At 42.1% G+C, this 15,565-nt stretch overlaps 1 protein-coding gene and 1 long non-coding RNA gene across 6 annotated transcripts in view; one reads left to right on the forward strand and one right to left on the reverse strand.

Annotated features, from left to right (window-relative positions):
* Positions 1–15,565, reverse strand: part of LOC118964910 (uncharacterized) — a 450,019-nt gene that overhangs the window by 213,987 nt on the left and 220,467 nt on the right. The window lies entirely within an intron of this gene.
* LOC110526161 (xylosyl- and glucuronyltransferase LARGE2s) overlaps positions 1–15,565 on the forward strand; it is a 216,520-nt gene that overhangs the window by 194,589 nt on the left and 6,366 nt on the right. For all 4 annotated transcript variants that reach the window (XM_090238199.1, XM_021606823.3, XM_090238198.1 and 1 more), the window contains 9 exons: positions 6,904–7,196; positions 7,447–7,529; positions 8,584–8,707; positions 9,895–10,066; positions 10,279–10,496; positions 11,350–11,475; positions 11,651–11,806; positions 14,062–14,225; positions 14,493–14,771. In XM_090238199.1, coding sequence (XP_090094325.1) covers positions 6,904–7,196; positions 7,447–7,529; positions 8,584–8,707; positions 9,895–10,066; positions 10,279–10,496; positions 11,350–11,475; positions 11,651–11,806; positions 14,062–14,225; positions 14,493–14,771 — 1,615 coding nt within the window. The remainder of the gene's footprint in view (positions 1–6,903; positions 7,197–7,446; positions 7,530–8,583; positions 8,708–9,894; positions 10,067–10,278; positions 10,497–11,349; positions 11,476–11,650; positions 11,807–14,061; positions 14,226–14,492; positions 14,772–15,565) is intronic.

Here is a 15,565-nt window from a genome sequence, read left to right on the forward strand (position 1 = left end):
GGGTGTTCGGCATTGCCATCTGCCATTGAGGAAATGCTTCCTTTGAAATCAGTGAAAGCTGCTTCACTGCCTTTGTTGTGCTCGCGATGTGTCACGTCCAAGCTCAAGACATCACAGAGGTGAAATTATTGATGGCTGACTTCAAATGTTCATTCTATCTTGTGAATTGAAATAATGACAAATAAAGTAGATGTTGGTTGCATATGGCCTCGACTATACACCACTGGTTATTTTAGTCAAGAAGCTACGACTACTACTAGCTAGCTAGTTACGTTGACTAGCTAGGTTCAAAAGCAGCTTGCGAAACTAGAGGATCATTTAGCACAACCACTAGCAACAGTTTAGTGAGTACTTGTGAAAAACTGGACCAAAGCTATTGTACTTATGCATAATCAATGATTTATATGGTACAGTAGGCAAAATAGAATAAAAACTCGGCTCCTCTCTCAAAACAACGAACTCTGTGTAGCAGGTAAAACTTCACCTTGACGTGACACTGATGGCAAAGCAAAGCAATGCATACAATGCACTCCACCACCAATAAACAAAGCATACCGACTTTCGGGCACTTCAATATCATGGTTTGCATTTTCAACACCGCAATAAATAGGTGTCAATCTCGACAAATAGAACCTTCGTAGGCCTACCCAGTGTCAAAGGCTTGGCTTGACAATCACCAGAATGTCATTCAACTTTTTGGCGTCTTGTAACGGATTTCTCTTTCCATTAATCAAATGCTTCGCTGCACAGTTTGGATTGATTGATTTGATTGATTCAGTAAAAAATATATACATATATATACACACAGTACAGCAATTTTTCAAAATGACCGGGATTGCACAATAGAGTCAGACAATAGAGTCCCAATTTTATTGCATAGATGCATATACAATTACAATAATAGAGACAGACACATTACAGAGACACAGACAAAAGAAAATGCTCAACCTCTAGATGAGTATGAGGGGGGAGTTTAAGTACAATTCTAACAAGCTTATTTCTGCTTGGTCTGTAGCTTATTCTTTAGATGTTTGGGGCTTCTGGTGAACCACTGGACTAGCACACTTGCCAGAGTCTTTAGGGTATCTCTATAGCAAGGTTTTCAACCACTTGGTGACAGATTTTCATGTGAGTATTAAAACATTTGCATCAAAACAAGATGTGCATATTCCCATCAGAGTTGTGTTTCCATCAAATTGAGTTGCGTAAAAACGTAGTCTGCATAAAAATTCACTTTTGCGGTTAAATTCCCGTGTACCAAAAAACAAACAAACAAGGTAAATGGGGTTCCATCGCATTTTAAACTCTAGGCCTACTGATGGTTTTGTCTCAAATAATATTGCGTAGGTATAGCAAATGTGCCCAATTTGGTATTCATCAATATGCACTTTCACCACCCTGTGAAGTTCACCAAAACGTATTACATCTGTAGCATAATAAACTGCATGCTTTCCCATGATGTCGTGACAATCTTTATCCAACGTACTTTACTCGCATAAAAATGTTGAATGGAAACCTGGTTATTAATATGATGCCAGAATTAGGACAACTTGTGCATGCCTATTGTAGACTTTTGAAGAAGCAAATATACAGTAGGGAGAACAAGTATTTGATACAATGACGATTTTGCAGGTTTTCTGTAATTTTTATTATAGGTACACTTCAACTGTGAGAGACGGAATGTAAACAAAAATCCAGAAAATCACATTGTATGATTTTTAAGTAATTCATTTGCATTTTATTGCATGACATAAGTATTTGATCACCTACCAACCAGTAAGAATTCCGGCACTCACAGACCTGTTAGTTTTTATTTAAGAAGCCCTCCTGTTCTCCACTCATTACCTGTATTAACTGCACCTGTTTGAACTCGTTACCTGTATAAAAGACACCTGTCCACACACTCAATCAAACAGACTTCAACCTCTCCACAATGGCCAAGACCAGATAACTGTGTAAGGACATCAGGGAAAAAATTGTAGACCTGCACAAGGCTGGGATGGGCTACAGGACAATAGGCAAGCAGCTTGGTGAGAAAGCAACAACTGTTGGAGCAATTATTAGAAAATGGAAGAAGTTCAAGATCGCCCTCGGTCTGGGGCTCCATGCAAGATCTCACTTCGTGGGGCATCAATGATCACGAGGAAGGTGAGGGATTAGCCCAGAACTACACGGCAGGACCTGGTCAATGACCTGAAGAGAGCTGGGACCACAGTCTCAAAGAAAACCATTAGTAATACACTACGCCGTCATGGATTAAAATCCTGCAGAGCACGCAAGGTCCCCCTGCTCAAGCCAGCACATGTCCAGGCCCGTCTGAAGTTTGCCAATGACCATCTGGATGATCCAGAGGAGGAATGGGAGAAGGTCATGTGGTCTGATGAGACAAAAATAGAGCTTTTTGGTCTAAACTCCACTCGCCGTGTTTGGAGGAAGAAGAAGGATGAGTACAACCCCAAGAACACCATCCCAACCGTGAAGCATGGAGGTGGAAACATCATTCTTTGGGATGCTTTTCTGAAAAGGGGACAGGATGGCTGCACCGTATTGAGGGGAGGACGGATGGGGCCATGTATCGCGAGATCTTGGCCAACAACCTCCTTCCCTCAGTAAGATTATTGAAGATGGGTCGTGGCTGGGTCTTCCAACATGACAACGACCCGAAACACACAGCCAGGGCAACTAAGGAGTGGCTCATTAAGAAGCATCTCAAGGTTGTGGAGTGGCCTAGCTAGTTTCCAGATCTGAACCGAATAGGAAATCTTCGGAGGGAGCTGAAAGTCCGTATTGCCCAGCGACACCCCCGAAACCTGAAGGATCTGGAGAAGGTCTGTATGGAGGAGTGGGCCAAAATCCCTGCTGCAGTGTGTGCAAACCTGGTCAAGAACTACAGGAAACATATGATCTCTGTAATTGCAAACAAAGGTTTCTGTACCAAATATTAAGTTCTGCTTTTCTGATGTATCAAATACTAATGTCATGCAATAAAATGCAAATTAATTACATAAAAAATCATACAATGTGAGATTCCGTCTCTCACAGTTGAAGTGTACCTATGATAAAAAGTACAGACCTTTACATGCTTTGTAAGTAGGAAAACCTGCAAATTCGTCAGTGTATCAAATACTTGTTCTCCCCACTGTAAAAGGCAAAACATTTTAAAAGTTAATATTTAGGCATTATTGAAGCGTTAGGTTCTAGGTGCACAAGGAATGGCCACTCGGATTGGAGAGGAAGCAGAGCGTGCGTTAAGCTTTCCAGAATAGCTGGGCCTGCCGAGAGCATACAGTTGTATATGGCCACATTATCATTGGACGACTTGGAAGAATGATTATCTGCAACAGACAGCACATCTCAGTATCAGAAGTAAAAATACTGCCAGGATGGTCTGTTACTGTGCTTTTCTAGACCTTAAAACCTCTCAATATTAGGAATTTATTCCTAATGTTTGGTTTACTCAATGTAGTTGACCAGTCTATGCCCTCTATCCACCATTCATAGTGACACTAGTGGTAGGTGCACCATTTGTCAAGGTCTGCAATAGGCTAACTGGCAGTCATGCCACACATAAAAAGCATTCAAAGCTGCATACATTTAAAAAAAATTGTTGCCTTATTCTAAAATTGATTAAATAAAACAATGTACTTAGCAATCTACACACAATACCGCATAATGACAAAGCAAAAACATTTTTGCAAATGTATTTAAAACAAAAAACAGAAATACCTTATTTACTGTACGTAAGTATTCAGACACTTTGCTATAATACTCAAGATTGAGCTCAGGTGCATCCTGTTTCCATTGATCATCGTTGAGATGTTTTTAAATCTTGATTGGAGTCCACCTGTGGTAAATGTAAATAGATTAGCCTCTTTGGGCTAGGGGGCAGTATTTCCACGTCCGGATGAAAAGTGTGCCCAGAGTAAACTGCCTGCTACTCAGGCCCAGAAACTAGGATATGCATATTATAGAAAACACTCTGACGTTTCTAAAACTGTTTGAATGATGTCTGTGAGTATAACAGAACTCATATGGCAGACAAAAACCTGGGATAAATCCAAACAGGAAGTGGAAAATCTGAGGTTTGTAGTTTTTTAAGTGATTGCCTACCGAATATCCAGTGTAAATTGGGTCAGATTGCACTTACTATGGCTTCCACTAGATGTCAACAGTCTTTAGCAAGTTGTTTCAGGCTTCTATTATGAAAGGGGAGAGAATAAGACCACTCAGAGTTAGTGGCTCAGCTGAAAGCCATGAGTTGTTCATCGCGCGTGGCCGTGAGCGCGAGCTCCGTTCCCTTTCCTTTTTATTTGCACAATTGGCCTAGCGTCGTCCGGGTTAGGGAGGGTTTGGCCGGTAGGGATATCCTTGTCTCATCACGCACTAGCGACTCCTGTGGCAGGCCGGGCGCAGTGCGCGCTGACCAGGTCGCTAGTTGTACGGTGTTTCCTCCGACACATTGGTGCGGCTGGCTTTCGGATTGGATGCACGCTGTGTTAAGAAGTGCGGCTTGGTTGGGTTGTGCTTCGGAGGACGAATAAGTCTCTCGACCTTCGTCTCTCCCGAGCCTATATGGGAGTTGTAGCGATGAGACAAGACAGTAACTACTAACAAGTGGATACCACAAAATTGGGAAGAAAAAGGTAAAAAAAATAAAATGAATAAAAAAAGTTTATGATGAGTATTTCTGTAAATTGACCAGATGTTTTGGAGGCAAAACATTACTGAAAATAACGCGCCAATGTAAACTGAGATTTTTGGATATAAATATGAACTTTATCGAACAAAACATACATGTATTGTGTAACATAAAGTCCTATGAGTGCCAGCTGTTGAAGATCATCAAAGGTCAAAGGTTAGTGATACATTTTATCTCTATTTCTGCTTTTTGTGACTCCTCTCTTTGGCTGGAAAATGGCTTTATGTTTTTTGTGACTAGGCGCTGAACTAACATAATCGCATGGTATGTGTTCGCCATAAAGCCTTTTTGAAATCGGACACTGTGGTTGGATTAACAATAAGTTTATCTTTAAAATGGTGTACAATACTTGTATGTTTGAGGATTTGTAATTATGAGTTTTCTGTTCATGACAGCCCGCTTGGAGCCAAAATGCACCTAAAGAATCTCAGACCATGAGAAACAATATTCTCTTGTCTGATGAAACCAAGATTGAACTCTTTGGCCTGAATGTCAAGCGTCACGTCTGGAGGTAACCTGGCACCATCCCTATGGTGAAGCATGGTGGTGGCAGCATCATGCTGTGGGGATGTTTTTCAGCGGCAGGGACTGGGAGACTCGTCAGGATCGAGACAAAGATGAACGAAGCCAAGTACAGAGAGATCTATGATGAAAACCTACTCCGGAGCGCTCAGGACCTCAGACTGAGGCGAAGGTTCACCTTCCAACAGGACAACAACCCTAAGCACACAGCCAAGACAACACGTGAGTGGCTTTGGGACAAGTCACTGAATGTCCCTGAGTGGCCCAGCCAGAGCCCGGACTTGAACCCGATCCAAAATCTCTGGAGAGACCTGAAAACAGCTGTGCAGCAACGCTCCCCATCCAATGTGCCAGAGCTTGAGAGGGTCTGCAGAGAACAATGGGAGAAACTCCCCAAATACAGGTGTGCCAAGCTTGTAGTGTCATACCCAAGAAGACTCGAGGCTGTAATCGCTGCCAAAGGTGTTTCAACAAAGTACTGAGTAAAGGGTCTGAATACTTATGTAAATGTGATATATATATATTTTTTTTTACATTTATGAGCTTTGTCATTATGGGGTATTGCGTGTAGATTGATGAGGGAAATAAACAATTTAATACATTTTAGCATAAGGCTGTAATGTAACAAAATGTGGATAAAATCAAGTGGTCTGAATACTTTCCGAAAGCACTGTAGGGAGGCGCATGCAAGCAGATGAGGAAATGTGGCTAGGATAGAATAAATTATGTAAAAAATCCTGCAAAAGAGTGAATGTAAACCAGTGAAAAAACACACTACCCTCCCCTGTGCCTAATAAAATAAAATAAAAATCTTCCCAATTACGATATGTCCCTAACAATTCACATTTCCTCTTGCTGCAGGATTATAATCCTGCTGTGTGAAACTGGCTCAAATTAAGATACATCATCTGTACAAACAATCTTGTAGGCTGTTCGAGATTCCGAGATTTCTTTGTCCTAGATTTGCTGCGGTTACTTTCCTGATTTTTGAGAATCAAGCAAGGCTCTTCTGAGAATATCTGTGCTTAAGTGTTCTCAGGCAGTCTGTTTATGATTGTCAGTCCTGTTGTAAACAAAACAATAGACCCAGGACATACTGTCATACACTCCTAAATCCAATTAATGATGCATGCCCTAATTAATAAACGCACACACACACACACACACACACACACACACACACACACACACACACACACACACACACACACACACACACACAATGTGCATGCAAATCCTCTCTCACACATACTGTACCTAAGATGACTGATGGGGTGTTATAGTGCAGTCTGTTCACTTCAGCTCTACGGAATTGCCGTAGGAAGCAGTGAATAACTGTGTCCACACTAGAGGACAAGGCTGTCCTTGTACAGTGTCTGTGTCAGTGTTGGGTCTGACTGTCTACATATCAGTATTTCTCTCTCTCACCCACCTTCCTCTAAGCGACCAGGAACAGGGTCTGACATTTCAGCTCTGTCGGCCAGCTGCTCCTTAGACAGGGTGTCAAAACAGACAGAGATGGGTTGATGAGAGAGAGAAAGAAGCCGAAATATGATCTTTTCAACAATGCAAGTGAAGTGAACACTTTCTTCCCTCGTGTTATACAACTCTGGAAATGAAAGACTTAATTCAACCCTAATCCTAATTCTCCTCTCCCCCTCTTCCCCCCCTCCCCTCTCCAGATGGGCGTTCTCTCCTCCTGTCCCCCTGTCTGTCAGAGACCCCCGAGGCACGGGTTCTAGAGCGGGTGGTTCTAGAGTCGCGGGTGCGCGAGATGGAGGAGGAGAACAGGCAGATCCGCTTGCAGCTCAACCAATTGCAGGGCACGGTTGGCCAGCCCGCCGACGGTGGTAACTACGGCAATGCGGCGTGGGGGGCATCAGCTGACACTGGGCCCGAGGATGTGGAGAACACGGCAGAGGAGAGAGCCAATCACACCGAGTGTCCCCGTTCACCCACCATACTGAAGTGTGAGGTGAGCCAGGTTCAGAAACGTATTTTAGCGCAGCTCTGTGTTTTAGCTGTGTTTGTTTAGCTTCACTGTTTAGTCATTGGTTTTAAGTTGGTATGTCAAATCTGCTGTCAGTGGTGTTTGTGTGTTTTGGATAAAATAACTTAGATATAGTTAAATAATATGGCTGTAGTGCGAAAAAGTTAAACATAGGGAATCGATATTCCCAGCAGCGTTGATGGCATAGCTTGTCTGCCCTCTCTCTTCTGTGCAGCTGATCCATGTAGCGTGCGTGTGTGCCGGTCACAACGCCAGCAGAGATGTGGTCACCCTGGTCAAGTCCATCCTGTTCCACAGGTAACACAACAGAGCTTCACATACAACTACACCTACTGCTATAGCTACAGCTACACCTGATATAGCAACAGTAGTTGTTTATTCTACTTGATGAATCCTAAACTAATATGGCTGATGTCAATTCAAAGGCCACTTGTAGAAATTATTATTATTTATTAATTAATTATTGGACTCATGGAAAGTTGTGACTTTAGGGAAGGTCAGGCCCTTCTTAATCAGAGAGATTACCGTAATTTCTGGACTATTAAGTGCACCTGAATATAAGCCGCACCCACTGAATTAAAAAAAATATATGTATTTTGTACATAAATAAGTCGCACATGTCTATAAGCCGCAGGTGCCTACTGGTACATTGAAACAAATTAACTTTACACAGCCTTTAAACGAAACACGGCTTGTAACAAAAAATAAATAGGCTTTAACGAAACACGGATTGTAACAAAAATTTAAAAAATATCAGTAAACAGTAGCCTACCAAGAAAGTCATTGGTCACTATCTTCCTCCTCCTGTGCACTGAAACCACTGAAGTCACCTAATTCGGTGTCGGAGTTGAATAGCCTCAGAATTGCTTCATCCGATGTTGGATCGTTTTCATTGTCGCTCTCGTCACTTTCATCCGGAGGCAAATACCCCGCTGAGCTCATGCTGCCCTCTTCAACACGCAGCAGTCCAGCCTTTCGAAACCCGTTGATGATAGTGGATTTTTTGACAATGCTCCGACTTGACCATAAGTTGCTCTTCGCATGCGGCCCGTTTTAGTGAAGGATTTCTCCCCACTTGTCATCCAAGCCTCCCACTGAACACGGAGCGCCACCTTGATGGGAAGTTTGAGCGCGCTCGATTTACGTCACATTATGTGACGGTGCTCAGTTTTTTTGGCACGAATCTTGTGAAAGCGGGAAAAATCCATAAATTAGCCGCGTCATTGTATAAGCCACGAGGTTCAAAGCGTGGGACAAAAGTAGCGGCTTATAGTCCGGAAATTACGGTAAGCACTTGAGTAGCTCTTGGCATATGTATTTCTCTCTCTCTATCTCTCCTTCTCTCTCTCAGGAGAAACCCTCTCCATTTCCACTTCATCACAGACGCAGTAGCCAATCAGATCCTGAGTTCTCTGTTCCAGTCCTGGATGGTTCCGTCTGTACAAGTTAGCTTCTATGACGCAGACGAACTCAAGGTAAATACCCCCCCCACTTTTACAGTATTTTCTTTTGATGAACTCTAGCTCAGTGATAGGCACCTATGGTCCTCAGGGGCCTGAGTGTCTGCTCTATCGTTTAAATCAGTGTTCAGGAAATCATTTGTCTGCACTCTGTGAGCAGCCATTGACATTCAAGGCAAATTCCACCACTTTCCAAACAATCAATTGAGCGGAGAAAGAGAAATCCAGTAGACACAGAGACCATCCTTGCTCTTATTCATTTTTTTTCTTTACTCCCTCCTTCTCTTCTCTTACTCTTACAACAGTGATGTGTCATCTCAGTCCTTCTTTTCCTCTCGCCTCTCCTCTCAGTCAGTATGTGTCCATATAAATAGAAAAATGATGTGTGTGTGTTTGTGGGGGGGGGTATGCATGTACTGTGTGTTTGTGTGTGTTGCGTGCTTGTTCTGTGGGTGGTTGGGTAGGTGGGTGGGTGGGTGTGTGGGCAGGCGGGTGTGTGCGTCTAGCTTTGGCTCTTTGCTATTGATAAGGGGTTCATAATGTAACATATTGTTTCTCAACTCACATACCAACCTGCCTCGACCTGCAATATGACTTGGCTCCGTCTCTCCCCCCCATCATCACATTCTCTCTCAGCCTCCACAAGTTTAGCGGGAACAAAAGCTCTTTGTGCTCTCAAATTTCTCAACCTACTCAGTTTTCATTAACTCAGTTCAAACGAAGAAGGAAACACTGCATCTTCTGAGCTGATTATATTTGCAAATGATTCACTTATGAAGATCCCGTTCTGCGGAATCAAGATCAATTAATGATCAGACATGGTTGCCCAGATGCATGCCAAAGGTTGTGCAGGTTTCAGTATTCATTGGGTATCCTGGGTATAAAAACAGATTATATTTTTCAAGATTGATGCTATAGAGTAAACAGTAGTAATGTTCCAATTGGTTCACCTCTGGTTTAAAGGGTATTTTATACTAAAGGGATCTTATGAAACAGATGGGTGTCTGCGCAAGTTAGCTATTTAAAGGAAGGAGAATACCTTATACACCTGACAAAGAGCCACAGTGGTGTTGCTTCTAATTACATAATTTGAATACCTTGCAACTTTATATTCCCTTTTCTTTTGAATTCAACATTTTCTGTGAGGTCAAGTTCTTCAACCTCACTCTTGCTTTCTCTCTCCAACTTCTTGTCTCTTCCAGTCGGAGGTGTCATGGATACCTAACAAGCACTACTCAGGTATCTACGGCCTGATGAAGCTGACCCTAACCAAAGCGCTGCCCTCTGACCTCACAAAGGTCATCGTCCTGGATACGGACATCACCTTCGCCACCGACATTGCTGAGCTCTGGGCCATCTTCAGGAAGTTCACTGGTACGACCTTTGACTTTGATAAACATTTCTGGTTGATTGATTGAATAATTAATGAATTGGTTGAGTGATAAAAATCCCTAGAGGACAAAAATACCATTTGATAATCTAGTAGTTAAAAACCTGTCTATATGTTGAAGACTCCACCTCCTTACCAATGATAATCAGCATTTTAAAATCTGGGAAAATTATGATTGGTGATGCTGTGATTGCAGACAAGCAGGTGATAGGTCTGGTGGAGAACCAGAGTGACTGGTACCTGGGGAACCTGTGGAAGAACCACAAACCCTGGCCCGCCCTGGGACGAGGCTTCAACACTGGGGTCATCCTGCTCTACCTGGAGAGGCTGCGACGGATTGGCTGGGAGCAGATGTGGAGGCTGACCGCCGAGAGAGAGCTGATGAGCATGCTCAGTACCTCGCTGGCGGACCAGGTCTGTTTATTCAATTTGATCAAATTCTATTAGTCTATTATCTTTATTCAGAATATTATTAAATACTCTTTAGATCATTACTTACATAACATGTCATTATAGTGCAGGAATCATCAACTTGATTCAGCCGAGGGCCGATTTTTTTTCTTGAGCGAATGGTCAGAGGGCCAGAACATAAATACAAATAATTTGTAGACCGCAAATTGACAGCAAGAAGCCCAAACAGATATTTTTGACTAAAACATAATAATTTCAAACCTTGCTCACATTTGTGTTCGGTCACGTGTCTCTCTATTATGCGTGGGAATATTAGGGAACAGATGTCTTGAATAAAAATCATTTGGAGCTGATTCCCTGTTTTTTTTACAGTCTTTTATGTCTAACAATAACAAATAAAAACTATAAATAAAATATATATATAAATGTTGGGGTCCAAATAAAATGTTGGGGAACCATGATATACAGTAGGGTAATCTTATGCCTCAAAGCATACTGTGTATGAGGCAGATGGTCATGTAAGTGTGTAGGACATCTCTAATGAACATTTGGAGAATGTGTCAGTGTGAATGTTTACTATTTTGTGCCAGAGTTCTATATGATCTTAATGTTAAAATGAGTGTGTATGATACACTCTTAGAAAAAAAGGTGCTGTTTTGAAACTAAAAGGATTCTTCGGCTGTCCCCATAGGGGAACCCTTTGAATAACGCTTTTGGGTTCTTGGTAGAAGCCTTTTGAGTTCCATGTAGGACCCTTTACACAGAGGGTTCTACATGGAACACAAAAGAGTTCAAGCTTGGAAGCTTGGAGTGTATTACATAGGTTTTTAATGTGAGTGGGTAATCTTGTGTGCAGGACATCTTTAATGCGTTCATTAAGCAGAACCCAGTCCTAGTGCATCAGCTGCCCTGCTTCTGGAACGTTCAGCTGTCTGACCACACACGCTCCGAACAGTGCTACACAGAGGTGTCTGACCTCAAGGTAGGGCTATGCAGTGAAATACACACACTCGCATACACTCACACACACACACAAACACACACACACACACACAATATCGCAAAATCCCTCAATTCTTTCCTTATGAATGTATCTGCATCTAGACATATGGCTACCGGTCACCATGGTACTGTAATATGTTCATGTCCCATGTCAGGTGATCCATTGGAACTCTCCTAAGAAACTTCGCGTGAAGAACAAGCATGTGGAGTTCTTCAGGAACCTCTACCTTACTTTTCTTGAGTATGATGGGAACCTACTGAGACGAGAGCTTTTTGGCTGCCCCAGCCAGGCCACCTCAGAGAGCGTTCGGGTGAGTAGAACATTACCATAACTTTAAACATAATTAAGTGATAATGCCCTTGAAGCCGGTGTTTGGAGGGTATATTGGTGTTGCCGCAAACCGTGCCAATATATCCTCCAAACACTGGCGTTGAGGGCATTAGCACTTTTATTCAAAGGGTTACCATCCAGAAATCTGTCCATTTCAGACATGTCCAAAACATGTAATAAAGTAAAGAATTTTTTTAATATTTTTTTGCCATCATCTTTGAAATGCAAGAGAAAGGCCATAATGTATTATTCCAGCCCAGGCACAATTTAAATAATCGGCCACAGATGGTAGCAGTGTATGTGCAAAGTTTTAGACTGATTCAATGAACCATTGCATATCTGTTCAAAATGTTGTATCAAGACTGCCCAAATGTGCCTAATTGGTTTATTAATACAAGTTTATAATTGTGCACTCTCCTCAAACAATAGCATGGTATTCTTTCACTGTAATAGCTACTGTAAATTGGACAGTGCAGTTAGATTAACAATAATTTAAGCTTTCTGCCCATATCCGATATGTCTATGTCCTGGGATTTGTTTTGTTACTTACAACCTCATGCTAATCACACTAGCCTACATTAGCTCAACCGTCCCACGGGGGGGGGGACACCGATTCCGTATAGTGGTTTTTAAGAGAGTTCATGGAATACAGATTGTGCAAGTTTAATAACTTATAGATCAAGTGTACGCCCCCTTTGATATAACGGTTCACTTTAAAAAGAGAATCTTGAAGGGAGGTAGATGGGCGTGATGGCAAGTGACTAGAGTATGAAGAGACAAAACTATGCAATTGCAGATATCTAAAGAAATGGGATCTCGGAATATTTATTTTTTGTATTAACTGTTCAAAGGATGCAAAATAGTTTTTGTCGCTCGGTGAGGAGATCCCTTTTCCAGACCAGATATGAAACGCACGGTCTAATAATGATGGAGATAATGTATGGTTGTTTAATAATGGGGCAGAAGTTGAAAATTCACTGAGACCAAACGATCACCTGAGCTGTTTCCATATTTGTAGAAAATGTTTCACAATAGGGTTTTTTGTTTCTTAGGAAAATGCAACAGGTTTTTCTTGTTCCAGATAAAAGCAGATATCAGTTTATCTATGGAGATTAATCAATTTTGTCAGAAAGATAAGAAATACATTGACATAACTATAAAAACGTAATACATTAATTTTAACAATGTTAATTATTCCGCCCAAAGAAAGAGAAAGTAAATCCCAGTGTTCAAGATCCTGTTTCAGGCTCCCAGAGTATCAAGGGAGGGAAATTGGCTTTGTAGAGATCTAGTTGTGTGTGACCCAAATTCCCAAATATTGTCAAATACTCTTAAAAACACATGACTAAAATAAGTTTGCATGGCAGAAGGATTAATAGACATCAATTAACTTTTTTTGTAGATTCACTTCATAATGAGGCGCGATTTCACCTGGCATAGAAATTGTGTTCTCTTGTCAGGACACTGCTGTTCAGAGGAGCTAGCCAAAAACACAGATAACCCAAATCCCTTCAAACTGAAGCTGGAAAGACTGAACTAGCTGCTCTTCCATTAGTTTTACCTGCTTTCTATTGACATTTCTTTGTATTGATCCCCAAAAATTATGCCAGCTGATTCATGATTACGACTGGCTGAGAAGCGCTGTATGCCTGTCTGTCTCGTACTGACTCCCGACATGTTCTGGAGATCGAATTTGAATATTGAAACAATGTTGCAAATGTTGGAGAGACAGACAGCAAGGTCAATACAAATCTCTACTGTTGAAAACTAAATGTTAGTCTAAAAGAAATGTGAGATGATGTTTAGATGCTTTTTATAGTGGAGATCAAGTTCATAAATTGCCTGGCTGGGCTGATGAGACAGTGGCTGGCGCAGCCAGATGGAACAGAGTATATAGTCATGTTAACATCATAGATTTAGCCGGTGGTAACTTGTGGAATAGACACCGTCTGGAATTCGGCTTTAACCAATCAGCATTCAAGATTAGGACCACCCATTGCATAACATTTAACAAACCACTCCCTAACACCTCAAGGAGGTTTAAATATTCACCATACCTTTATTCACTATACTATGATACCCATGGACATCCAGCCAGAATACAACAGAGTGTACAGTGCCGCATGGTCTCGTCACCTCTGACTGCATGGTGTCATGAAACCATGTTAGCCTATTAGAGGGAATATTTACAATCTAAACATTGGTTTTGACCTCCCTCTGTCCGTCCCTCTCCAGTTACAAGGAGCTCTGGAGGAGCTGGATGAAGACGACCAATGTTATGACTTCCGGCGGGAGCGAATCACAGTGCACCGCGTGCACCTCTACTTTCTGCAGTACGAGTACACGCCCGCCGGGGATGACACAGACGTCACGCTGGTCGCACAGCTCTCCATGGACAGGTAAAAACTCACCTTACAGCTCTGACCCTACTGGCCTTTGGTTTACTAGTTGTTGGGGATGTAAGCATGAATTCATTATTACAATATGGCTAATGAGGAGTGCAACTCTCTACAAATATGATTGTCTTTAGCTTTTTTCTCTATTTCTTCCTCTTCCCCCTCCTCCCCCTTTTCTTCTCTACTTCCACCACTGCTTTTATTATCATGATGTAATATACATCTCTGTATCTCTAACACTCTATTTTATGACATCTCTATTTATCTCAGGTTACAGATGCTGGAGGCCATATGTAAGCACTGGGAAGGACCTATCAGCCTGGCCCTGTACATGTCAGACGCTGAGGCCCAACAGTTTCTGCGTTACGCCCAGGCCTCCGAGGTGCTGAAGAACCGTAAGAACGTGGGCTACCATATCGTTTACAAGGAGGGCCAGTTCTACCCCGTCAACCTGGTGAGAAATGTGGCCCTGAGGAACGCCAACACACCCTATGTGTTCCTGGCAGACGTTGACTTCCTGCCCATGTACGGCCTCTATGATTACCTCAGGTGAGTTGTAGTTTTTCCTGAAGATGTTCCATCATAAACATAGACAGAACACTGGCTGAGATTTCTTTTATATGTAGACATTTAGCAGCCATTTTAATCCAAAGCAATTTACAGACAACATACAGTTGAAGTCGCGAGTTTACATACACCGAGGTTGGAGTCATTAAAACTCGTTTTTCAACCACTCCAAAAATGTATTGTTAACAAACTATAGTTTCGGCAAGTCGGTTAGGACATCTACTTTGTGCGTGATAAGTAACTTTCCTAACAATTGTTTACAGACAGATTATTTTACTTATAATTCACTGTATCACAATTCCACTGGGTCAGAAGTTTACATACACTAAGTTGACTGTGCCTTTAAACAGCTTGGAAAATTCCAGAAAATGATGACATGGCTTTAGAAGCTTCTGATAGTCTAATTGACATAATTTGAGTCCATTGGAGGTGTACCTGTGGATGTATTTCAAGACCTACCTTCAAACTCAGGGTCTCTTTGCTTGATGTAACAGTATAGCTTCCGTCCCTCTCCTCGCCCCTACCCGGGCTCAAACCAGGGACCCTCTGCACACAGATGAAGCATCACCCACGAAGCATTGTTACCCATCGCTCAACAAAAGCCGCGGCCCTTGCAGAGCAAGGGGAACCACTACTTCAAGGTCTCAGAGCGAGTGACATCACCGATTGAAACGCTATTAGCGTGCACCACCGCTAACTAGCTAGCCATTTCACATCAGTTACATTGACATCATGGGAAAATCAAAAGAAATCAGCCAAGACTTCAGAAATAAAAT

The sequence above is a fragment of the Oncorhynchus mykiss genome, chromosome 6, assembly GCF_057628025.1.
Source record: "Oncorhynchus mykiss isolate SJ-2025 chromosome 6, ASM5762802v1, whole genome shotgun sequence".
NCBI lineage: Eukaryota > Metazoa > Chordata > Actinopteri > Salmoniformes > Salmonidae > Oncorhynchus > Oncorhynchus mykiss.